Raw genomic sequence first — 26,192 nt, 5'->3', positions numbered from 1 at the left:
TGAAGTCTCTTACAAGTGGGAAAATGTACATGTTCCCTGGCTTGCTCAGAAGCCATTTTCCAGTCTAACACTCCTTAAACATCTGGCTGATCTGGATGTGTCGGCAGACGGTCTCCAAGGAAGAGTGATTTCTTTCACTCCTTTTCTAACAGCCAGGCATGCCCAGTTAGTACATGGTGGCTCTGAAACACACAGGATTTTAGGGAGTGACAGATTTGGGGAGGTGTTTTAAGGCGCTCTGGTGTCATCTTGTTTTATTTTTTGACATTGCAGAGCTCTGGCAGAGTGATTTGGTTGCCAAGGAAACAAGCGTGAAGGTGCACAGGGCTGCTGCCCACATTGCGAAGAGTGAGAAATGCCTGTAATCAGCAGCCCAGCACTCCCCGCTGGAACTCTGCCAATTACCGCCAACCTCACCATGCAGTTGGCAGGACAATGCGAGGCGTGCGTTCTAAGAGAGGAGTGGGGGAAGGGCACCAAACAAACAGCAAGCCAAGCATCTGTGCCAGCATCGGTAATGGGGACACCCAGATTAGGACAGTAATCCAAGGTTATCAACCCGCAGAGAGATTTCTGTACTGGGAGAGGGGACATAAATTCATCCCTAGTTAGCAGCCAAGGACAGGTTAGCCAAGGCGCCGGCTACAGCCTCTATCTTTTTTTTTATTATTATTCCCATTATGAGAACTCTATTATCGTTGGCAATTTGCAATAATCAATTGAAATCACAGTTTGATTAGTTAATGCACATTTGGTTGATCTCTCTAGATAATTTGATTCAGCAGGGGATTTTCTGTTTTGAAAATCATATTGCAGCTGTAACCATATTAGAGTGTGTGTGTGTTTGGGGGGGGGGGGTCTGTGTGCACACGTCACAAAGAGCGAGGGCCACATTCACATGCACAGGGAGGTGCAAATTGCAAAAACCAGCATGACCCGTGAGTGAATTTAGTCTAGTGTGCATACCACAAGAGACTGACACAGTATCATGGTGTTTTGAGTGATGCAACGGGATGGTTATGTAATTGCACGTCACATGCCCTGGGGTCATGTAGATGTTGCTTGGGCAGTCTGAAGTTCTTTTGGGGGCTTAATAAAATGTCCCTTCCACTTCAGAGTCAGAGAGACATTGGAGGGGAAAGGCAAGCTCTCTCTGATCCTGCTGCTGCTCCTTGTGCTGTCCGTGCTCCATGAAGGACTGCAGTCAGCAGAGTGGGAGCCCTAAAGCATGGCTCCTGAAATATCGGCAATTCACAATAAAGTTTGGAAGAAATTTCAAGTGGGTAGAAATCCTCCATTGATTTTTCATACTAGAACATAAGAATGGCCCTACTGGGTCAGACCAAAGGTCCATCTAGCCCAGTATCTATTCTACCGACAGAAGCCAGTGCCAGGTGCCCCAGGGGCAATGAACAGAACAGGTAATCATCAAGTGATCCATCCCCTGTCACCCATTCCCAGCTTCTGGCAAACAGAGGCTAGGGACACCATTCCTGCCCATCCTGGCTCATAGCCATTGATGGACCTATCCTCCATTAATTTATCTAGTTCTTTTTTGAACCCTGTTATGGTCTTGGCCTTCACAACATCCTCTGGCAAGGAGTTCCACAGGTTGACTGCATTGTGTGAAGAAAGATTTACATTGTAATACAGTACTTTACTTTCCCACGAATTCTCACTTCAGTGCACATATGTTACTTCCATAGCCATTAACAAGAGATACAAACACACAGCAAGGGGAGACCCAACCCCTTTGGAATATCATTTGCAGAAATGTAAAGGTTTTGTAAAAGAAAGAAAAAGAAAAGAAAATGCAGCATTTTTTACCTTTAACTATTGAAATCCATAGACTTCAAACTCCCCACAGCAGGCTACATCTTCCTATAAAACATACCATGCCCTACGAGAGGGATTAGCAGTAACTGCTGACCAGTTCACCTAGAGCAGAGCAATGGGTCACCCCCAGGCAGGTTATTAGCCACGCGTCCAAGCTAAATTGATAGCATCAGCTTTGTAGCGCATAGCCTGCCCCTGCTGGTATTAGAGATTGAGATGCATCTTAAGCCATTAGCTCCTGATGCCCACAGTGCTGTGTGCTACACAGAAACAACAAAGGGCAGCTCTCAGGCTACAGATGCAGTTCTGCAAGCTGCATTTCGTCAAGCTAGTTATTGAAAAGTATAAAAAACAACAAGGAAAGGGGAGCACAGTGCCTGGAAGAGGATTAGTAAGGAAAAGGTCCCTAGGAAACTCAGAGAAGGATTGTTCTGCAGCTCTCATTCTGCCTGGAGAATGAGGTTTGTCCACCCAGAAGCAGTACCTAAAAATGCCTTAGTGCACCTCCAGTTCGCTAGGAAACCTCATCTCTTCCTCATTGGCAAGGACCTAACCCCAGTGATCCCTCATTCATCCACCTCCAGACAGCGCTACAGAAATTCATAGTAGCTGAAGATGAAGACACTACATAGGCTGCAGTTCATATGGAAGGTGGCTACCCATCTTCTCCATAGTTTCAGCCACTGTGATCATATCAGGTCCATGGCCACATCCCTCCATTGCCTCCCCATTCAGTGTCCGATGCCAGTTTAAGCCTTTGCTTCTCATATTCAAAGCAATTAATGGACTAGGCCCAACTATATTAAAGACCAAATTTAGATCTATGAACCACAGTGACAATTGCCCTCTTCTGGGACAAACCAGATCATAAAGCCCCAAGATCAAGTGCAGGATTTCAGGAGTCAAAGTATTCCCAGTCAAGGGGATCTGGCTATGGAACAAGTTTCTGGAGGAGATCAGGCAAAACCTTCCTCTGAAGAGGCCTTTCCACCCTAAGAATACCTAACATTGGCACCCCTTCTACTCAAAACCCCCAAGCACACAAAACCATACCTGAAGCAAAAATAACTTGTTAAAAAAAGTAAATTAATAATTTTAAAATAAAAAGGAACCCTGCCCCACATAGAGGTTTTACTCCAAAAATGGAGATGTGCCAGACACTTCATGGAGTCCACTCCAGCTTCTCTGTTGCTACTGGTTTTATGTGCAAGGTGCTTAGATACTCTGGTGATGGATGCAGTATAAAACCTTAAGATGGGCAGATGTCTGCCAACTACTGTGGGACATTTTCTTTAGTATAACTGTACTGTTGCTGCCCCAACATAAAGGGGTGCTCACACTTTTCTGCAGCCTTCTTAATAGGAAGAAAAACTCATGGACTCCTCCCCTCCTGCTCACCATGCCAGCTACCTCCCCACTCAGTCTCCACTCACAGTCCCTTTTGGATTCTTAAAGTTCTCAGGGGATGCTGAGGTTTTTTGTTGTTTTTTTTTTAAAGAGTGCACTGGAAATTTTACACTATAATGTTTGAGCTCCCCCCCCCTTAATTTAATTCAACAAGTTAAGCACAGTCTCCTTTTTCCTCTTCATTTCATCTCCCTTCCTCCCCACCCCCCTCCCCTGTTCTGTTCCCCTCACTCCACCTCATGCTGTTCCAATTCCTAGTCACCTTTTCCTTCACCCGTTTTGTGTCTCTCCTGCATATTCCTCACCTCTAGGACTCTGGTGTCACTGTTGCCACCAGGCTACCTGGGTAGCTTCCGTTGCTTCTCCCCTTCTTACATAGCAGTGACCCTACTGGCTTGTGTCTGTCTGCAGGAGCGCACACTGCTCCTTTTCACACCACACTGTGGCTGTCTAGCCTGAGTCATTCCTGCCCTTTGCCAGCAGGATGATTGTTGTAACTAACATGCAGCTGTTCTCCATTCTCCATTCCCAGTGCGTCTCCTACCAGCGAGTGCAGAATCTTGCCCATCTAACATCTACATCTAACTATCCAGCACTCTCCTCAGCTCCCCCATGGGCACTTAAGCTTACCCACACATATGTTAAAAGAGGAAAAAAATGCACAAATCTGTCATTTAAAAGACATTATGCATCCGGGATGCGCCTGCAGCATCCTTTGGAGAAAGCCGGCTTGCTGCAAATGACATTACCTGGCTGGCGCAGTAATTATGAGCAGTATTTACAGCCTTGATACCATTTTAATGTTGTTTTGCATCTGCTATACTTTCACTTAGAGAATAAATGTAGTAGGGAACATCTGTTTTCTATTGCAGTCTAACACGACATTCCCAAGCCAGAGATGTCCCCAATGTTTCAGTGGGTTTTAATTATTTCAATCAGCATAGCAGGGCCATCTCCCCGCAGCAACAGGTACAAGTCCTAGCCCGGCTTTTCGAGCAGATGACATTACCTAATGCTGTTCATTTTTATTTTGCTCATTACAATAACATGTGGAAGGAATAAAGAACTCCCAGTGCAGATGTCATCTCCACTTTGTATAAACAGGCAGTCATCATCAGGCGTGGGGAAGAGACATCAGAAGAAGGAGGGGAAAAAGTCACAGTCAAGGTCTTATCCCAACTGACAATAGAGAGAGCATGAGAGGGGAAGAAGGCTGCTTGCTAAAGAACAAGGAGCCCTCAGGGTTCTGTCAGCTTCACTCACAAATAAGATCTATACAGAAATCTGTCAAAGAAATTTGACCGAAAGTGGAGGAAGTTTAAAAAGGTCTTCGTGTCACCTTCCCAACTTTTATCTGAAAGTCACCAGCCCCTGAAGAAGTTAAGAGTGTAGGGAAGGGCAGGTGGCAAGGCATTCGAATTACCAGAGGGAAGAGGGTGTCCTTGTGCCTCGTCCTGGGAGTCAAGAGAAATTCTCCTGACTCCTTCCCACACTCGCCGTGCAGCCTTGGGAAAGCTAACTAGATTTTCTGTGCCTCAGTCTCCTTCTTTAGTAAAATGGGAAGAATGCTGCAAAACTTTCATTGGTGTTTGTACAAGGTTGGAGATCCTTGCATGCCATAGAAGGGCAAACATACTTTATTACTCTCCTTCGTAGCAGTTTCTTATGGTCATGCAATTCTGTACATCCCCCTAAAAACAAAGGCAATTATAATATATCTGTTCTGAAAAACATTCTGATGAAGACACCTACCTGAAGTTGTACCCACAGAGTTTGTGTGGCTACACTGTATGAGCAACACTCGGATTTGTACTCATAAAATGGGTAATTGCCTGTGAAAAATTGTGCCACCTGCTACACCCCCCAAGAGCAGTATTTAAAATAACTATGAGCCACAAGCAATGGAGCCTTCAGTGGAATGATGCTTGTCCTGGGGGAGGGATCGCTCAGTGGTTTGAGCATTGGCCTGCTAAACCCAGGGTTGTGAATTCAATCCTTGAGGAGGCCACTTAGGGATCTGGGGCAAAAATTGGTCCTGCTAGTAAAGGCAGGGGGCTGGACTAGATGACCTTTCAAGGTCCCTTCCAGTTCTAGGAGATTGGTATATCTCCAATTATTTTTTTTTTTTATTATTATAACCAAGATGTGACAATGCTCCACCCAGTTTTCCATCCCAAGAGATGCAGGACCATCCTCTTTCTCACCTGATTTTGGTTTGAAATGGGAGCAACAACAGGCCCTAGCCTAGGCAATTGTTGTGGCACAAGATCTCATTCCCTTCCTATTCAGTCCAATTGCTCCGAAGAAATGTACCGTGCAATCAAACTGGAGCAAACAGGGACAATTAGGATTGTTTCCAAAGTTGCTTCTTGAAATCAACTTACAGTGTTCTGAACAGCAACACTGCTGCTCCCCCACTAGATTTTTAATGGAGATTTTTAATGAGTCCAAATTATCAGCGCAAAGACACCTTCCCTCCCACCCCACCCCCTCCCCTGCAAATCCCGCCAGTTTTCCAGGTGCATGAAAGGAAAGTGATTAATTCAATCATGTTCTGTATCATCATATTCCATGAGGGCAGAGGTACAAAACAAGTACATTCTACACACTACAGACACCATGTAGATTCTAGGGAGATTATAGAACAGCATTAAACTAAATTTCTCTTCCCACCAAGTTTAAAGGGGGAGTGCTGTTGATTCTGTAACAGTTTGCTGTCTCACTTTCACAAAGCATCACTAAAAGCAACAAAGAATCCTGTGGCACCTTATAGACTAACAGACGTTTTGCAGCATGAGCTTTCGTGGGTGAATACCCACTTCTTCGGATGCAAGTGGGTGAATACCCACTTCTTCTTCCCTTGCATCCGAAGAAGTGGGTATTCACCCACGAAAGCTCATGCTGCAAAACGTCTGTTAGTCTATAAGGTGCCACAGGATTCTTTGTTGCTTTTACAGATCCAGACTAACACGGCTACCCCTCTGATACTTGAAAGCATCACTATTCTTTATTGCTATTTAGTTTGTGGACAAAGAGAACCCTCAAAACAGTGGCCGGGGGGGGGGGGAGAGGGAAGGATGGGAATATTCTCTGTTTAGACATGTTTTCTTTGTAGGTTTATTTAGTTTTTTACTGTTTACAAGTATCAAGCCAGCATTCTAAGAAAGCCTCAGACATGTTTAGCATTTGCCACAAGAGGGCTCCCTAAATGAAACTGCTAGAGGCAGTGTGGCATTTCTTCACCTAAACTAGACAGCTTGCTTTCTTCCTGCCCCCCGAGAGCCCTCTCCACTGGCACATAAGGTGCAAATTATCTAAGGCTTAATAAATCTGAAGCCTGGGAGGAGGGAGGGCTCCCACCAAAATCTCAGACCTGAGCTTCTCCATGTTGTGAGGACACTTGGATTTTGATCCAAATTTATGGCCAGTCTTTTGTTTGAAGATTATTTTCTTTAGGCTCATTTATCTATAGAATATGAACTGAAAATTTCATCCAGGGATCTCAGTGCTTTACAAAGGAGGGGAAACTGAGGCACAGAGGAGGGAAGTGAGTTGCCCAAGGTCTCCCAGCAGGTCAGTGGCAAAGTCAAAAAATAGCACGTGATCATGTATTTAAAGACTGTATTGTACAAGGGGCTGAATTTAGATTGCTTGGACAATCTTATTTCCTCCATTCCTAAACTTTTGAGTGTTTGACTTTACAACCTTAATGGTCTTTTAACGTAGTGTTTTGGATATAATCTATAGATAAAGTGCCAGTAGATGGTATTCAGGAATATGTAGCATAGTTCCTGGGTATTGTAGGACCCATAAAACTTCTTGCTGTGCACTTCAGATGGCTTCCTTTATATCCACTATTAGCAACAGTCATGTTCTGGTCTGGAAATCCAGCGTAAGGAGTGAGGAATCCAGCGGGGGCACGGGTCATGCGCCATGGCCCAGCACCCCCTTCCCCCACAGCACCAGCAGGGCCCCCCGTCCAAGGTTTAGTCACAGGTATTTTTAGTAAAAGTCATGGACAGGTCATGGGCCGTAAATTTTTGTTTACGACCCGTGACCTGCCCATGACTTTTACTAAAAATACCCATGACTAAAATGTTGCCTTAATTATAGTGCATGATTCTTCTCTCCTTCATAGCATGATTACGCTGGTCTAACTCCACTGAACTTCAATCAATACAGAGATATAGGAATTGCCATACTGGTCCATCTAGACCAGTGTCCTGTCTTTAACCATTCCAGGAGCTTCAGTGGAAGACACAAGAAGTCAACGGTGGGCTGATATGGAGTAATGTGCCTCTGATACTGGCCTCATCCTAAACCCCAATAGTTAAAAACTGGTTAAAACTTCACATTTCAGCGCTTAAGATCTCTTCCAATACTTTTTTTTTGGTTAACAATAACAACTTTGGATATTCTTCTTATCCACATAAAGTGTCCAGACCTTCTTTGAATCTTTTAAGTTCTTGGCCTCAACATCATCTTGTGGCAATGAGTTCCACAGTGTGCTTTTTCACACAACATGAAACTATTTCCTTTTATCAGTTTTGAGTTTGCCATCTTTTAATTTCATTTGATGTTCCCTTGTTCTTGTTATGAGACAGAAAGAACAGAAGCTCCCGGATACCTCCTCTGTATTATTCTTTTTTTTTTTAATATACTTGTGTCACATCCCCTTCTATTGGTCTCCTTTCTAATCTAATCCCAATCTTTTCAATTTCCCTCCATAGGAGACTTTTTCCAGGCCCCTAATCATTCTTGTCACCCTCTTCTGAGTCCCCTCTAAGTCTGCACTCTCTCTTTTGAAATGGAGTGATTTGTACTTCACACAGTATTCCAGAGGAGGCTGATTTATGTAATAGCATTATAATTTTTCCTTATTATTCTCCTTCCCACTCCTTATGCATGCTAGTATCATATTTGCATTTCAGACCACAGCCATAAATTGAGCAGAAGTCTTCATCGAGCTGTCCACAGTGGTATCCAAGTCCCATTCTTGAGCTGATACAATTAAATTTACAGCCCTGCGAGGTGTAGGCATAGTACAACTTTTTCCCTCCACTATGTACATTTACTCTCAATTTACATTGGTGAGAGTGAGAGGAGAATCAGGCCCTTGGAATGCAAAGTCACCTGTGCAAATCACAACATCCAGCAGCAAAAGTAGCGCTGGAGACCTGTGCACAGCAATCCGAGATAACGGGTCACCTTACCTGACTGGGAAGGACTACAGATTCTTCGGTGCTGATCTTTCCACACAGCGCCATTCAGATTCATCCTCTCTGCAGGCCCCTGAAGTTCAGTGATGCCCCTGGGAGGAAAGAAAGGAGGGAGATTGTTTGGTTTGACAGGAAGGGAAAATACAGCTAAAATTCTCACAAACTGCACTGACAGTCGTATCATGTGTGTGTCCAGTCACATGACTCCTTTCCCCACACAGGTCACTCTCTGTCTTTCACTCATGAGCCCTGCCCATAAACAATTTTTCACCTATGCCCCAATTCTTCAAGATTCTTAACCATATCCCTAGCACTAATCACATGAGTAATTAAAATGTCATCAGTGGCACTATTCATACATTTAAGATTAAGCGCGTGCCTCCGTATTTTGCTGAATCAGGGCCCTCAGCACCCCCCCCACACACACACACTTCCTCCTACGTTGTCATAGTAGAAATAAGGTTCCTGGCACTGGAGCCCACTCATCTGCCCTCATGTGCTTAACTGCTCACAAAAGCCAGTCATTGGTCCATTGTATGTTATCCCCTAAGTAGGACTCTGGGTGGAGGAACGTTCACTAGCATAAGACTCAGCTAGAGTCACTGTAAAAATGCCTGGCTTATCTGTTTTCATAGAACAGCCCATTCTATTCTGGTTTCCTGTCCCAGGTGGTGGTGGCTAGTGCCAGATGTTTCAGAGGATGGTGTAAAACCCCCATAATATACCTCATTGTGCAACACTATATTACAGAGTGAAATTGATTCCTAAACCCAACTAGTGATCAGTGTATGCCTTTCTGCATGAGAATTTGGTACCCCTAATAATTTTTCATCTCACTGTTCTCTAACAATAGGTGCTAAGGTTATTTGTACAAATGTCTAATCTTGTTTTTAACCCTTTCAAAGGTATTTGGTTTTATAACCTCAATAAAACCCTGCAGCAGCCAGTTGCATAGATTAATCATATGATGTGTAAAAATTTGTCTCTTTTTATATGTTTGTTGCCATTTAATTTCTACCTGCCCCTTTTGTTCTTATTTTATGGGCAAAGGCAAACAGGAATCCCTGACTGGCACACTCCATGCCATTCATTATTTCATATAGCTGTACCATAGCTCCCCTTTGTCCCTCTTTCCCAACACAGGCATCTTAGGCTTTGACTCTTTCATCCCCTGAAATCTCTACGCCCACTTCTTGTTTTGGCAGTCCTTTGGCCAACACTGGCTATTTTTACTAGACAGCCCCACGGGCTCAATCATGGTAGATATCTCGACGATTTTTCCCCATAATCTCAAGAGTGCAGGCAATTTTTAACCCCTTTCTAGAGTCTGCTAAAATGTACTTAAAAAGCAGCCTACCACTAGTTGGGAAAAAGATCAGCTGAAAAAATTAACCTCCAACTCAAACCAAATGAAACTCGTTGATATTCAAGAGTTTGGTTAACTTCATGTGTTTGGCAGAATTAGGGGAGCCGCTGCACTTTATGACTTTGACCAGTGACAGAAGTACCCTGAGAAAGCCTGTCATTATGAAATTTCTAGCCCAATGAGGTTTGGCCAACACTACATACAGGCAAACAAACCTTCAGTTGTGCTTACACAAACGAAGCTGAGAAAATCCTATGAGGTTCCTTTCCTTTCCCTTTTATTTTAAGGCACAAAGCAACACACCAGCATTCCCAAAGGATTCCTTCATTTATCACACAAACAGATGAGTGTCTTTCCTAGGGTCCATTGACAAGATAAAGATCTCGTACTCCCATGAACTTCAGACACAGCTGGTGAGCAGCAGATCTCAGTGTCCACAAAGTTTCCTTTCTCGAAATATCCGCCAATGGGTAATGAAAAATAAATCCATGGCCTCCAATTTGTGAAAGCCCTCAGTACAGTCTCTTCTGCAGAAACATCTTCTACATGCTGGGATGGGACTCAGGTGAACTGGATTCCGTGCCCAGTTTGCCACTGACTAGTCACGTCACTGCTCTGTGCCTCAGTTTCCCCCAGCTGTCAGATGGGGATAACAACACATGCTCACCTTTTTAAAGGGCTGTTAGATCCTAGGATGAAAGGCAGTGGCCTAGGGATTACATCAGAAATTTAATTAAACTTTTTATAAGGATAAGTGAACACCATCAGCAACAAACAAGTTCCTCCTTTCACATAAACTCAAACCTCAGAGCAAGAAGTCTAGGTTGAACCCTATAGAAAATAGTTAATTAATATCTCTTGCTGAGGCCAATTCTCTTTTCAACATGTGGCTGTCACTTCCTTGTCATCACAGCTGATTTACAACAGGGTTTAATTAAATCCTCTGTATATTATTCAGCATTCTCTGAAGACACCACCAAAGCGGCCAAGGGTATTTAAAATGTCACCTGCTGAGATGTATCATCTCCTCCTAAATAAATATGACAGTGATCAAACTTTGGCTAATTACAGTGACTTTGTTATTTGTTTGTATGTTTTAATATTTAATTGCTTTCGTGTTCATTCAATTACAAAGCAACAGCAAATAGAAATTAACTTTTTATCAGAGTGTTCCCAGCCCAGCTAATCAGCACTTCAAAGGCCAGGCACAATCAGAGGCCATCCAACCTGAGAGAACTTTACAATATATTCCCTAGGGAATGGACCATTCTATTCAATTAAGGGCGAATTGTGTTCTTCAGTATGTCCCCAGCTCCCACCCAGGATCCCTTTATGTGACCTTTCTTGGACCTGTTGTAGTATCTATGCAGTATGATTGTAAATTGTGCATTTGTTCATGCAGGGCTTTTAACCGCATGCTGCCACTGCGCAACTGACCAAGGCAACTACACTTTATGTGTACCAGTCAGTACAAAATAGTTTACTTTGGATAACTTACTATTTGTAAGTCAGTAGCACTTCGGGGCCCCACACAAGATTGTACAGATACAGAGCCTAGCACATAGCAAGAGGCAGTCCCTGCTCCAGGGAGCTTACAACCTACACAGACAAGATGTAAAACAGAAGTGGTATTACCCTCATTTACAGATGGGACTCAAAGTGGAGAGAAGTGACTTGCCCAAGGTCACTAAGGCAGCCACGTAGAGTGAAGAATTGAACCCAGATCTCCTGCATTTCATTCCAGGTCCTTACCCACAAGGCCATTCTTCCCCTTCTTGACATATAATGAATAGTACACATCTGATTACAGGACAGTTCCAGGGATAAACCCCATTCTCATTCACTCATAACTTTCTTTAAAATAAAATTCTCCCTTTGGACGGAAATTTTCCATCTTTCAACTCAGCTGCAAGGTGGTCTTTCATATTATTGGAAGTCTGCTGAAAACTTCACACCCTTTCTTACTTCACGTGATGCTATAGACTAGTCAGCCTAACTTCAAAATCTAGACAGATACAGGAGCAAATTCTTAAACAATCAGTTTATAAGCACCTGGGGGATAATAGGGTTATAAGGAAAGGTCAGCATGGATCTGTCAAGAAGAAATCATGCCAAACCAACTTAATTTCCTTCTTTGATACGATTACTGACCTAGTGAATGGGAGGAAGCAGTACACGCGTTATTTCGTGATTTTGGTAAAGCTTTTGGCACAGTTTCGCAGGACATACTCATAAACAAACAAGGGAAATGTGGTCTAGATGAATTTATTATAAGGTAGGTGCACAACTGGTTGCAAGACCATACTCAAAGAGTAGTTATAAATGGTTTGCTGTCCAACTACGAGGGTGTATTTAGTGTGGTCTGCGTAGGTCGATCCCAAGTCTCATACTATTCAATATTTTCATTAATGATTTGGGTAATGGAGTAGAGAGTATGCTTATAAAATCTGTAGATGAGGCCAAACTGGGAGGGGTTGCAAGCACTTGGAGGTCAGGCTTAACTTCAAAATTACCTTAACAAATTGGTCTGAATTCAACAAGATGAAATTCAGTAGCGACAAGTGCAAAGTACTTCACTTTGAAAGGAAAAATGAAAAGCACAACTACAAAATTGGGACTAACTGGCTAGGGAATAACTGCTGAAAAGGATCCGGGCATTATAGTGGACCACATACGGAATATGATACAGCTGCAAAACAGGTTATTTGATTCTGGGGTGCATTTACAGGAGTGTCGTCTGTAAGACACAGGAGGTAACTGTCCCTCTTTCCTTGGCCCAGGTGAGGCCCCAGCTGGAGTACTGTGTCTAGTTCTGGGCACCACCATTTAGAAAGGATACAGACAAATTGGAAAGAGTTCAGAGGACAGCAACAAAAATGACAAAAGGTTTAGAAAACTTGGCCTATGAGGAAAGGTTGAAAGAAAAAAAAACCCCAAAACCTGGGCATGTTTAGTCTTGAGAAAAAAGAGTGAGCAGCAACATAATCACAGTCTTCCAGTTGGTTAAGGGCTGTTATAAAGAGGTTGGTGAGCAATTGTTTTCCATGTGCAATGAAGGTAGGACAAGAAGTAATGGGCTTAATCAGCCTCAAGGGAGATTTAGGTTAGATATTAGGAAAAACTTTCTAACTATAAGGGTAGTTAAGCTCTCAAATAGACTTCCAAGGGAGGTTGTGGAGTCCTCATCATTGGAAGCTTTTAAAAATAAGTTGGAAAAAAAAATCACCTGTCAGGGATGGTCTAGGTCAGGGGTAGGCAACCTATGGCACGTGTGCCGAAGGTGGCATGTGAGCTGATTTTCAGTGGCACCCACACTGCCAGGGTCCTGGCCACCGGTCCAGGGGGCTCTGTATTTTAATTTAATTTTAAATGAAGCTTCTTAAAAATTTTAAAAACCTTATTTACTTTACGTACAACAATAGTTTAGTTATACATTATAGACTTATAGAAAGAGACCTTCTAAAAATGTTTAAATGTATTACCGGCACACAAAACCTTAAATTACAGTGAATAAATGAAGACTCGGCACAGCACTTCTGAAAAGTTGCCGACCCCTGGTCTAGGTTTACTTGGTCCTGCCACAGTGCAGAGGGCTGGACATGACTTCTTGAGGTCCCTTCCAGCCCTATATTTCTATGATTCTATGTTGGGAGGGGAAAGGGGAGAGAACTGACAACCACAGGTAGATGAAACGAGGTGAATTCTGAAATTGGAATTATGAATAGTGTACCCTTTGCGATACAGTCATGAACAAGCATGTGTGTGTGTGTGTGGTGCAGGGGGAGGGGGAGGTTCAGATTAAATTTGCCTGTTGGCTTTTTCTCCTGAAAAATTTCCCACAGTTACTAACACCAGTGGTAGCAGAAATGGTTTCAAATGCTAATGGAGTAGTATTGTGGACACTGATGTTTTTAACACTGGGTCAGGTAGACCCACTTTGATTAGGTTTAGATAACACAATGGTTTAAAATGCTGGCAGCTACTTGGAATCCTGTTTACACTAGGGCTCCCACTGTTACTAGCCACCTGTGAGGTCTGAACTGGTTTCAGCAACAGTGAGAAATTTTTCAGAAAAAAAAAAAAGGCTAGAGCAAACAAACACAGCATGAGCAAGATAAGTCAGTCTCCCCTTTGCAACAAGCTCGGAGCTGGATGGCAAGCAGTTTGTTTTCAAAGAGGTTGATGTGGAAAATGATTAATCCCAGTTGGTTTCTCTCTGCAAAGTTCCTAACAGCAGTAGGAGCCTGCTGCAGAGAGAAAGTGATTCAGGATTGATCAAGGAATGGAGATAAGTAGCACTGATGCAAAAAACAAATAAATAAATAAAAAAATGGGGGGACTGGTGCAACCAGGCAGCCATACACAACAGTTTAAAGATAATTTATCTGTATTCTGTCTTCAGAATATTGTGCCACTACTACTTCTTCCTAGCCTTGTAGGTGCCACAAGGAAGATCTGGAATTAGGGTCAGGAGGCTGTGAATGGAGCTGTGCCACAAAGTAAATCATGATCTTAAGAAATGGTCCACAAAGTAAACAAAATTTGCAAACTCTTGTTTTAAATTCAGACACATAATTACAAAGTCTAAATAAGCAAAATGAGCCAGTTATCACATAGATTTCTCACAGAAACACACATAAAATGTAAAAATCTTTCTGTCCTTTATACAGCAGTTGTAAAAAGTCTGACCTTTCATACAACCAGAGACAAAAAATAGAAAAGTACTTTAAAAATTCAAGATTATCCAAATGTGATCTAAAGTTTCTTGTAACATCTGTTACTTTGGTATATTCCTACCAAAAAAAAAGAAAAAAACCCAAACAAGCAAACTTGGGACACAGCCCCTTAACTCAGAAAAGCAGGAAACAAGTTACAATAACCATCTTCTCCTCCCTGCCTTAGCCACTGTCACAGAAAGAATCCACTCCAAACTCTCTTACTGCAAGAGCAAATGGGAAAAGATAATACACAAGACACCTTCATCTGGGCTGCACTATAACAGAAGACATTAACTCAGAGCTCATACTTACCTCATTTGTTTAGCAGTATGAGATCTAAGGATAAAAAGTGCTTTATAAAAAGCTAGGTATTATGATTATTAATTATGATGATACTTTAGTGCAGATGTATCACCAATATGTTAGAATTTTTTTCTCACTTCTTTCAGGCTTTACCAGTTCAGAAACTGACTGTGGACAATGGTCAAGTCCTATTTTAACCCCAGGAATTGTAGATCTTTCTTAAAGCATGCTCATATGGTGGCCCACTTGAGGGATTTCTGTGTTTGATTTCCAGACAAAAGCACCTACAGTGGTGTATGGAGCTTTAAAAACTGTGGTAACCATGTAATGGAACCTTCAAGATCTGGAATATTCCACGTCAGAGATCAAAAGATGTATCAGTTGATAACATTGCAGCTGGAACTGGCCTGGAGCCCAAAAGCAGGAACGAACCTAGCGGGGTTGGATGTATCATGTAGAAGATGATGATTTGGGTGGAAATTTTCTGACAGAACAATTTTTCCATCAGAAAATGCCAATGAGGCGAAAGACTTTTGTGGAAACGTTGATTTAGACAAAAAATCATCCCCAGTAATTCCATGTAAGCTCTCTTGACACAATAACACTGTCCTTGGGGATGGTTTATTATAAAACATCATGCAAATGGTCCAAAACATAAGACCCAAACACACACAGTTCACGTCTCACTCCAGTGTAAACAGTCATTAAGCTCACCCCGTGTCTCATCTCATGACACTCCATATATCACACACCAGTGCCTTTGACGCTATCCGGATTCCGGCAGGCCTCCACTGTTCTTGTACCAGCCCTTCCTACTGGAACATAATCCTACTCTTCCCAGTGGGAACCCCCACAGCCTGTTTGCTGGCAGATCATCTTTACCAAGAGAGCATCCCTCACGCCCCCTGGCCCTCTCCTGGTTCCTCTGAGTCCAGCCCTCCAGCCCCGGAGACGTCAGAAGATAAGCTCTTCCGCTGGTCCACTGCTTTCAGCCTTCTCTGGCCCTTGGCTCTGGCTATCTCCCTCTGCAGCTTCTCCTGCCTTTAGCCCTCTCCAGCCCTCTGCCCCTAGCTCTCAGGCTTGGGGATATTAGCCAACAAACCCACTTGCTGTTCTCCTACCTTCAGCTTTCTCCCAGGTCCCAAACATACAGTCTCTGGCAGCGCTCGTCTGCCCTGACTCCCTCTCAGGCAACTCTGATTCAACAGGCCTCTCCCTGCCTCTGATTCTCCCGAGTCCTTTATAGCCTCCAATATCTCCCCTATCCTTTTAATTGGCCAAATGGACAGGACCACCTGTCCTGGCAGAGAGGAGATGGACCTACTTTACTTACAGGGGCCAGCCACCCTGTAACTAGGGGGTGTAGCAAAATAAAATAAAATGCCTAACTATGGTTGGAAAAAGAGAGACATTTGCAGTCCTGAAAAGCTTAGAATTTCCCTCAAAAGCCAGGTGATTTGGACTCCAATGACTTGATCAAAGTGTTTGAAAAGTGCTATGTTCTCCCCCCAAAATTCCTTAGCTAAGAGAGCAAAATTTCACTTAAGAAACCAACATGAAGGAGAAAATGTAACCAATTTCCTGACTAATCCTAAAAAGCGGCCCACTACATGTCATTTTGGCAGCCATCCATGAGAAGACCTTGAGAATCACACTTTAAGAAAGATGTGAACAAATTGGAGAGAATCCAGAAGAGAACACCGCAAATTATTGCAGGTCAGGTTTTCTAAACCTCTTGAGGAAAGACTGAAAGAATCGACATATTTAGTCTAGAGAAGAGAAGGCTGAAGGGGGACATAACAGTCTTCAAATATGTAAAAGATTGTTATAAAGAGAATATGTGGAATGTGATTCTATTTGTACCGTATGCTTCCCACTTATATTGTTTAACTGGTGGTCAGACTATGGAGAGAAAAAGTTCTGTACTTAAATTCTGTCTGAGCAGCTGGATGGTTCAGCAAAAGCGATCAGCAGGGAAATAGTTAGAAATAGTGACATTCAATGTGCCATTAGGTTTCGGAGTTAACACCCCATTCTTCTCAGATCACAACTCCCTGAGCTATTCAGGCTGTCTGCCAGCAGGCTGAAAAGAGTACCCTGCATAACTTCACCATCAGAAGAGATGGAAACTTTTAATGAAAGCTCAATTTTTGAAGGTGATGAATCAGCCCAAAATATGCCTGTATGATGTATCATGGTAAAGCCTGTTGAGATCCGCTTTGTAGGAAAGGTGCTACCCAAAGTATGGGCCAGATCCTGGGAGGTCTAAGTAACCTCAGCTTCTGTTGAACAGAATCCAAGTTCAGAAGAATGATCAGCATCGTGAGGTACCGGGCCTTGAAGCACCGTGACTTTGAGGCTTATTCATAATCAAAAGCTTATTGGCAAAACATCAATCCAAGATGCAGAACAGGTGGGATTGTCTTCCAACAAAAAAAAAATCAAAGCAAGAGGTTTGCATGCAAGCATCATATTTGCAATGCTGATTGTCTAATAGGAAATATATCCTAACGGAGGGAGGGGCAGGAAGGAAATCTATTACAGCAACATTATTTTGTTACACTAATTACCAATAATGGCACATACTAAGATACCAACCACAGTCAATTCATTTTAAAAGCTATATAATAATGTTTAGGATAAGGAATTAATTTTTACAACCACTGAAGCAAATTTACTTGTACAGTAATGCAGTACAGTAATACAGATTTATTACAAATTACATTTCCTAACTCAAGTGGTTGACTTGAAGAGGCTCGGCACGATACAAAGGAAGGCACCCTGTGGTAAACAGGGGATCTTCAGCAATGCACAGATGCACTCCCCCAGGAATGGGAGGCATTCAGGGTGCTGTTAACCCTTTCCTAGCCACCATGCCCCACTCAGCAGAGTACCAATTCTCTTACATTTCAGTGGCAAGCAGAAAATGTACATCCCTAAAATCACCCATTTCATCTTGCTAGCTGAAATTCTCAATCTAGGGGTTGTAAATACGTGTCACAGGGTTGCAGTCTCCCTGCTCTTCCAATAGGATAGATAGGATAGAGGATCCCAGTATGGAAAAGGTAATGGGAATGGGGTCTCAGCATGGAGCAGGTTGAGATTAAGATCCACTGCTCTGAAGCCTAAATATATCAAAGGGTTAAAAAACCCTCAGCTTATATACATCTGTATCTATGTATTTGGCTCCCTTTCCAGTCCCAATGTCCCATGTGGCATGCCTGTTTCAGATGAGTAACGGATTATGACCATGGAAGTGACAGTGCACCTGTTTTGCTTTAGCACCCAAATGCAGGTTGTATATGCCCACCTTTACTGTCAGAGTCAGTTGCGTAGTGTGAAAGTGGGCACGCGAAAAAACAGGCCAGGACCAGCCGTGTATGGCCTTTTGTAACTTGATTGGTCAGTTTAGTCACGTGGGGGAAGAGGTTTTTTTTTTAAAAAGACAAAAATTTCAAAACTAGAATTTTTCCATTTAAAAAAATATATATCCATAGAAAATTCAGAAAACACAAACCTGGAGTTAAATAAAAGACACCTGTGAATTTGCAGCCGTTTCCGTAGAATTTCATGCAGGTTTTTGTTTTAAACTGCTTTACTGTAAACATAGAGGTGAAAATTCTGCCCTCAGAAAGTCAAGTCCAGATTCACTGGTATCAACAAGATTGATATACACATAACCAAAGGCAGAGCAAAGCCAGAAAATAGTCAGTTGGTATGTAGAACTCCAAGGGTACAAAATCCACTATCATAAATGGTGAATAGTTTGGGTAAAGTACAGACCGTCACAAACCTTTCCCCAAGAGTCAAACCAAACCCAAATGTACCCTTTTGTTGACTATCAAAATGATCAGATTCCTTTTGCTTTCTTCTCTCTCCACTTCCTGGTTCCAGCTAGGGCCCTGAAGTAAAAGCATCAGATTCCTGAGAAAGGCTGGTTGAGGTATTTTGCACCTGAACAGAAGCTGGTATGGTAGTCTGCTCATCTTCTGAAAAGGCTGGTCTTACAAGGCCCAAATATGCAGTCCCAAGGGATTTCATTGAGCTTCTAATGGGCAGGTCAGGATTAAGAGGTGTAAGAGGTAGAGCAGAGGACTGGGAGTCAGAAAACTTGGGCTCAGCTACCTTGGTGACACATATGGTATAAACGTCAAGTGAGATATAACCAGCTCTTTCCCGGATCTGCCACTGAGTTGCTGCATAGCCTTAGGGGGACTCACTTAACCCTTCAGGCCTTCCATTTTCCTATCTGTAAAATGGGAATAATACCCTCTGGTGAAAAAACTCTCAGATCCTCAGAAGAAAGGATCTGTATAAACACAAAATATGATGTGAATGGCACCTTCTCAGGTTCTCCCTTCAGTAATCTGGATCCTTTCTTCACAGCTCTATGACTTCAGTTTCATGGATCGGAGCTGAAGGCGTTAGAGTGGGCCCAGAGCAAGTAGGGCTGGCATGGAGAAGCTTTTAGACTGCATACCCCATAGCTCATCAGGGAAACTGCTCACAGAGAATGTTGGCTTCACATTTCCTTTCCTTTGTTGAAGTTGTACAAAAAGCTACTCACCCTTACAAGAAACTGTCCCAAAAGGCTTTTGGTGGAGTCACTGTTGAGAAAGTCCTGATGAAACGAAGGCAGCAACAGTTTCCACTGTCTCTGAAGGTCTCTACCTCGCTGCTGATGGACAAATGTCAACATTACAAAACCCACCAACAGCACTTTTGGTGGTGGTCTTCAGGTGACATGATAAGGAATGAACATGTCATATGTGGAGACTGAACTTTCTTTTCACTCTTGAGGTATTCCCTCTAGAGCAGGGCATCAGGGAGTGGTGTGGAGAGAGACTTGCCTTGCTACAGATTGCGAGGTATCTGTCGATAAGCAGCGAACTACTTCCAGAGACCCTATTTCCCTGCTATCAAAAGGAGAGACAAGTATCCTGCAGCCTGGAGAACTGGGCCCCAGGGTTGTCAATCAGACATTTTTTATTATTAGTTTACCTTAAAAAATAATAATGCAACTTTTTTTTTTAATTTCCCCTTATTTTACAACACCTTAAATCCAATAACTTTCGTGAGAATTGGCACTCACAGATCCCACTGTCTATACCCAGCCAGTTGAGAAAGGGAAACGGCTCTTGGGAAACATATCACAGGTGAGCAGAAATTTGTAAGGGATTTTTAAAAAGCCTTGCCTATGACATCTGACCTTTTGTACATAGGCACCAAACAAACAGCTCCCTCACATAGGAGGGAGACTACCAAGAAGGAACTGATCCAACAAGCTTTTTCTCTTCTGTGTTGTATTGGATGAGTTGCCAAGGGGCGGTTTTGCAAAGCATCCCCCTTGGTGCCAGCCACATGGCAAAGGCCACATTATGAAGCGATCACTTGACAAAGCTCAGCCTGAGCCCCAGAAATACATATTTCATTTACAGAATTTGACTAATTTTGTTTTTATTTCATTTTTAATCATTCCTATATGGAGACCCCTTTGAATTAAGTTTCATCCTGGGATTGCAGTGCCTGGAGGGAGATTCAATAGCTTAGCCGTAAAGCCCTGAAAAAGGGAGGAGGGGGAGGGAGTGGTTTCTCATGCAAATACTGGAGAGACCGTGAACTCCTGCTGATGTTTTCCTAAGCTCCAGGATAAATGAGACTTTCTTAATACTTTCCCCACTGCAAATAAACAGACGAGGAGCCTCTGACATGTGACTTGTGCTGCCTTATTCATCACAGCATCCCAACTGCAGGTAACAGTTATTACAGCTAATTATTGGCAATTACTGCCACTGCGCTAGTAGGTGTGTTTCCCCAATAACTTTCAGCAACTAGCGGGGCTTTGAGGGAGGCTTTACTGCCCCAGCCCAGCCAGCCATTCCCCCCCAAAATGGCATCTCTGTTTCACACCATGGCATCATCACAGGACAACCGGAGGGATGGGCATGGGGGGAACAAAACCCAAACCCACAAACCTGTGGGGTTGCTGATAACACATTTTTTGCCTCCAGCGTATGGCGTGTGGAGTGGGGACCCGTTTCAACTAGTACAATTCTCCCTTTCTCTCCTGAAAACCTTTACGCAATCAAGTCTAGCTTCCCACCCTCCCCCCAGCCTCTCCCTTAAATGGATATAATTCAATTCAAACAAAAACGCAAGTGCAGTCCGTGCTTTCCCCACATAGAAAGTATACAGCAGTGGGCTGAGGAATGGACCCTTTGAGAAATTCATATGCCAGCCTTCCCACTATTGTCATTTCATTCTGTCTTTGTAATTGTCTGATATTACATTGTTCCCTGCCGGAAGATTAATTAGCTAGTCTTACCCTCAAACATACCATCCCTCTGAAACCCTCCAGGAAGCTGGAGTGGTGCCAAGTCTCTCGTATTTGCTATTCTGGCTGGCAGCTGCTACTGTATCTACGAAAGCCTCCTATTCTCCCTTAACAACAGTTGCTGTGCCAACTGACCCCCTTTTTTCCCTCCCCCTTCGCTCCTAAGTCCACCACCAAAGAGGTAGCTAAGTTTCAATGCCGCAGGCCGGGGATAAAGAGGGAAGGAAGGGGGAAAAAAATACCGCCCCACACAAACCAACCCTATGATTGGCATAATTACTCACACTCATTAAGTATGGCTGCATTGCATATGCAAATCGAGCGAGTCAAGTGCACAGGGCGCGTCAGGCTGCCGGAGCACCAATAATGCCTTTCAGATTCCTCAGTTCTGTCTAGCGTTGGGAAGAATGTGAGCGAGATGGCATCTCACAGGCTGGTGTGCCGAACTGACAGAAAACAGCCTTTGCATTCAAGCTAAAGACCTACAGCATTAACACCAAGATCCTTGAAAAGAGAGAGGGGGGAGGACGAGAGAGAGAGAAGAAAATGGGGGGGGGGGGAATGGAGGTGGGTGGGTGTTCAGGGAACATCGCCAGCCATTTTGGATCTAAGGGAAACAGTGGGGCAGAGAGAGGGAGACACGCAAACCTGCCTGTCTATATTTCCGCATCCCCACACCCCTGCCCGTTTTCCCCCCCTCCCCAACGCGTTGCCCTCCATCGTAATCAATGCTCACGACTTTTTATTTTGCAGCTGCCATTAGTGAAGACAAGGGCACTGTGCATGCTACAACTGCTTATTGTGTGCACTCTTGGCAAGGCGCCTGATCCACCGCTAAACATCTCGGCATGCCAGGCAGTATATTTTCCGCTTTTGTTTTTCTCACCCCCCCCCACCAATTCTCCCTCGCCCTCTCTCTCCCATCTACCTCCCCCTTTATTTATTTTATTTTAAATGTGGTGTCCAGACAATCTGAATTTCGCAGTCGCTGACCATACAAAATGTTTAAGGGGGGACTGTTTTGTTTTAAGGGGAAAAGAGTCGTGAGTCTCTCTCCAAAGACAACGTGCAAATAAAAGACATACCCTTTTGCATTAGCGACTGGCATTCATGTCCATACTTACAAGCCTCTGCCCCCACCTCATTTGAATGCTCCCAAGGAATGGACTGCGGCATACGTTGTTGTTTTGGGGTTGGTTTTTTTCCCTTTTCAAGCTTAAAAAAATTAGAAAAACCACATCCTTAAATTCCAATGCGCTCTGTAAACCAATGCTAATTAACCAGCAGGAAATTACCTCGCCGATTGGACGCCTTTGCAGAAGGTCCTTGAGAAGTTATGCTCGCCTCTTAAAATTGCCACATTGGTTAAATTTTCTGGGTTTTTTTTTCCCCCAGTTTGCTATTTTGCCAGAGTCAAAAAATAAAAGTGCGGGCCCACTTGCCCTCCCCTCACCTTCGCTGGATTTCCAGCTGTGGTCCCCTTCAGGGCAAAGGAAGTAAGAATTTGCAATATAGGAGGTACTGCATATGAAAGCAGGTCATGTTTTAAAAAGAAAAAAGAATAGCAAGCCTGCAATACCAGTAGTAACAGCTATGAGCAAAAATGAATATACTGGACTCTTTGTAGCCTGACACAGTTTTAGCTCTGGCACACCAGATACCTTGCCCATTTCTAATGTCAAAACCCAGAGACAGACTATATCTATGGAGGCAGCATCAGGCTATTTTGCTTCTTTTCCTCACCAGTCTCAACACTGTGGATTTAAAGGTGGAAAGAAAGAGGGGGCTTTGTTACAACAGATTGTTCTGCCCCTCCATACATTCCCCCTACCCGACCCCTCCCCCCAAAATCCAAAAGCAAAACTCGTGCACTGACTCTTAAGGGAAAGATGCTGCGGTGTTTGTTTGGAACGGGCTATACACTAGGGTGCACTAAAAATTTTTTGAACCATGTGATCCAAAGGCTGCAGGAAATGATCAGATATTATCATGGGGACTAATTAAGTTCCACCGATAGAACGGCGAAGCTGGAGTGTATTACTGTCCTCCTCTGTCGGGTCCCTCCCCACCTTCCCCTGCCATCCTGGTGTACTACAGGAACGTGAATTAAGCGCTGATGAATGCTGTATTAATTAATTACATTAAGACATTCGTGGGCAGGGGGTGAGGATGAAAAGTAGTGGGGGAATTTGCACTATGCAAATGACCTGGGGAGGAGCAGTTATAAATTTGTTTCCTATTGTTTTCTCACCAGAAGGTACAGGGTGGAAACAGTGTGTTAAGTCAGTGTGGCTAACCTGCAGGCACCAGGCACAGCATCAGTGAGACTGAAAGCCATCTGTTTTGTACCATGGAGATGAGCTGTGGGAATAGGATCTCTCAAAAACTAAAGCAAGAAAGCGGGGGTGGGGGGGGTGGGGGGTGTGGAGAGGAGAAAGAGGATCTCATAGAGCCCACAGCTCTGTGCCGCCATCTTCTTTCACTGAGAAGGATGGATATGAAATCAATTTCACAGATTCCGAAATGGCTGTTCAAAGGGGTTTTGCTCTTAAGAAGTTAATGGGATGAGCTCAAAGGAGCCAGCCAGTGTTGGGGAGGGTTGTAAGGTTTTGTTTTGCATATATGCAGATTGTTTACTAAGCCAAAATATTAAACCATTACAAAGAAGAAGAATCAAAGCTCAGAGTATAACATCAATGTATATTCCCCACCCTCCTGCTCACATGTCACTGATCGGAGGAACAGAAGGGCTGACCTAATGGGTGGTTGGGACTTGGAGAGAAAAACATTTTTTGCTCAAGTGTGAGAGAACGTATTGCTGAGGCTGAATTGCACTGGCCAGCAAAAGGCATGAGATGGACAAGTGCTATAAAAGCTCCCTGATGTACACAACCCTACCAGTGCAGACTCAGTCCCAAAATGCTACACCCAAAGCCATTCCAGTAGCACATCCCTCTGGATATTGCCAGTGATCTCCAAACCTGGCCTGCTACACCAACACTCTCCCCACTCAGATTCTGCCAATGCACATCAACACTGAGCCAACTGCATCCCCTGCTAATCCAGTCCTAACCCCACCCTCTCAATTTGTTTGGAAGGAAGTTTTGAACTTGGGTCTCCAGAGGTGAAAGCTTGGCATATTCACCCCACAGCACCACGATTCCATGCGAGCCTGTTGACCTGAGTTGTCCCTGTAGTCTTCGCAAGATCATACAGCCCACCTAGCTCATTTTGCACCACAACTGGCACATCTCACCGGTCTTCTCCTCACTCTGCCTCGCAATCTCTTGTTCTCCCATGTTTAAATTTCTCACCCGAGCGCTATTTGTAATTACCCTAGAAAACTGAGTCATGGCTGACAACAGCTGTTGCCACAGCCTTATACACATTGACATGCTGGAGAAGTCCACTAGGGTACCTCACTGAGAGATCACCCTCAAATCGAAAGGAGAGCTAAGGTGATTTCCCTATCTCCAGAGGAGTGCCACACATCTGGATTACTCCTGCCAGAGTCAGCTGAACCCTCAAGGTTCACGATCTTTTCTCTCTCTCTCTCTCTCTCTCTCCCACACACACCAAATATCATGACCGGTGAACAATGTGCTATGCAAAATACTTCATAGGTTTTTCAGAGACAATTCCAGGTGGTGGCCCTTGTACTTCAAGTGTTCTTACCTCCTTGGCTATGAAGTAGTGCTGGCATTTTAAAACTAGAAAATAATTCTTCCCAGGCCATTCCCCTACACACAAATCTCTCAAGTATCCCCAATTTTGAGGGTCCTCACTCATTTAAGTCCCAGAGTTAGCAAGGTCCCACATAAATTTGGCATCCTCTCACTTTCGTTGCTGACGATTATTTACATCAGAATAAACGAACCATGGAAGAGCGGCTAGAGAGTCATTTATGCCGAAGGAGGGAATCCCTCACTATTTTAGGCTTTCTTAGTGAATAACTTGTGTCCCCTCATCCTGGGTTTCTGTCACACAGTGTGTTCCACATTTGGGCCTTGTCAAGTTGAAAGGTATGTGGTTTCTGCAGCACCCTCATAAACATTTATCAGGGCTTGTGTACACAGAGACTTATCGTGTCCAAGCCAAGGTGTAAATCTACGGCAGTCAAAGCACACTAGGGACATTTTTCGTGCATGGTAGCTAGGGCCCACATTAACTAGCCATGTGGACCCTAGCTAGTGAGCTATAGGTTGACAATCTGGTTTGCTGAGCACTAAGTCTCTGGGTACACAAGCCCTCAGAGGGCAAGGCAGAGGGTGGAGGATGACAGGGGATGGACACACGTTGTCGGACTCCCTGTTTAAATATTGGCAGCTCATCCCTGGCTTTACTTTCCGCACTATTTTCCTAAACAGGTCTCTTTCTTTGTCACATCTTACTAGTACCAGCTTCTCATTTCAATACTGTTCATGCCTCCAGTGCTGTTCCTAAATATTGTGCTTCTCCTCTTCAACCTTTACTCCCCAGAATGCTATCCTCCTCCTCATTCATGCCATAATTTAAAAACTGTCTTCAAACCTCTTTCTTCTCTGTTGCACTGAAATTGCACCCTCATTCTCCCTCTCTAGCAAAGCACTGTAGTTGTGGCTAGCAGTTGTGGCTTTGTCTGTTGCTATTGCTCACGATGTGCTAGTTTTCACACTGAGTTTCCTCTCTAACACTCGCTATTCAGGTGTTATATAAACAACATCATTTAATGTCTAGTTCTTCAACACATTTTAAGTTTTTTTATTAAATGTACTTACATTAAAAATAAAAATGCCATCCTGTCTGAGTGATTGTCCTCGTTATTGGACCAATCCTCCTGTTAATTTTGGATTATATACCGGGACACAGAACAAACAAGACTGCCAAGCCGCTTTGCAAACAACGAAGGCTTGCCTTCTAAAGAGTCCTTGCAAGAGCTCTTATTATTAAAAGTTTTCCACTTCAAGGCGTGAAATGTGGTTAATGTCTTTAAAGAGATAGTTCAGAAATAGAAGAGACCCAGAGATAGG

General features: G+C 43.6%; 1 protein-coding gene across 5 annotated transcripts in view; it reads right to left on the bottom strand.

Moving 5' to 3' along the window:
* Positions 1-26,192, bottom strand: part of TNRC6C (trinucleotide repeat containing adaptor 6C) — a 610,512-nt gene that overhangs the window by 563,681 nt on the left and 20,639 nt on the right. For 4 of the 5 annotated variants that reach the window (XM_039501295.1, XM_039501293.1, XM_039501297.1 and 1 more), the window contains exon 2: positions 8,457-8,554. In XM_039501295.1, the coding sequence (XP_039357229.1) occupies positions 8,457-8,510 (54 nt within the window). In that variant the 5' untranslated portion in view covers positions 8,511-8,554. Of the gene's footprint in view, positions 1-8,456; positions 8,555-26,192 lie in introns of those variants that run through there. The other variant, XM_039501296.1, reaches the window with a different exon arrangement.

This window comes from Mauremys reevesii, linkage group 15 (genome assembly GCF_016161935.1).
Source record: "Mauremys reevesii isolate NIE-2019 linkage group 15, ASM1616193v1, whole genome shotgun sequence".
NCBI classification, from domain to species: domain Eukaryota; kingdom Metazoa; phylum Chordata; order Testudines; family Geoemydidae; genus Mauremys; species Mauremys reevesii.
The sequence above is the reverse complement of the archived record's forward strand: the minus strand, read 5'-3'. Positions and strand labels throughout refer to the sequence as shown.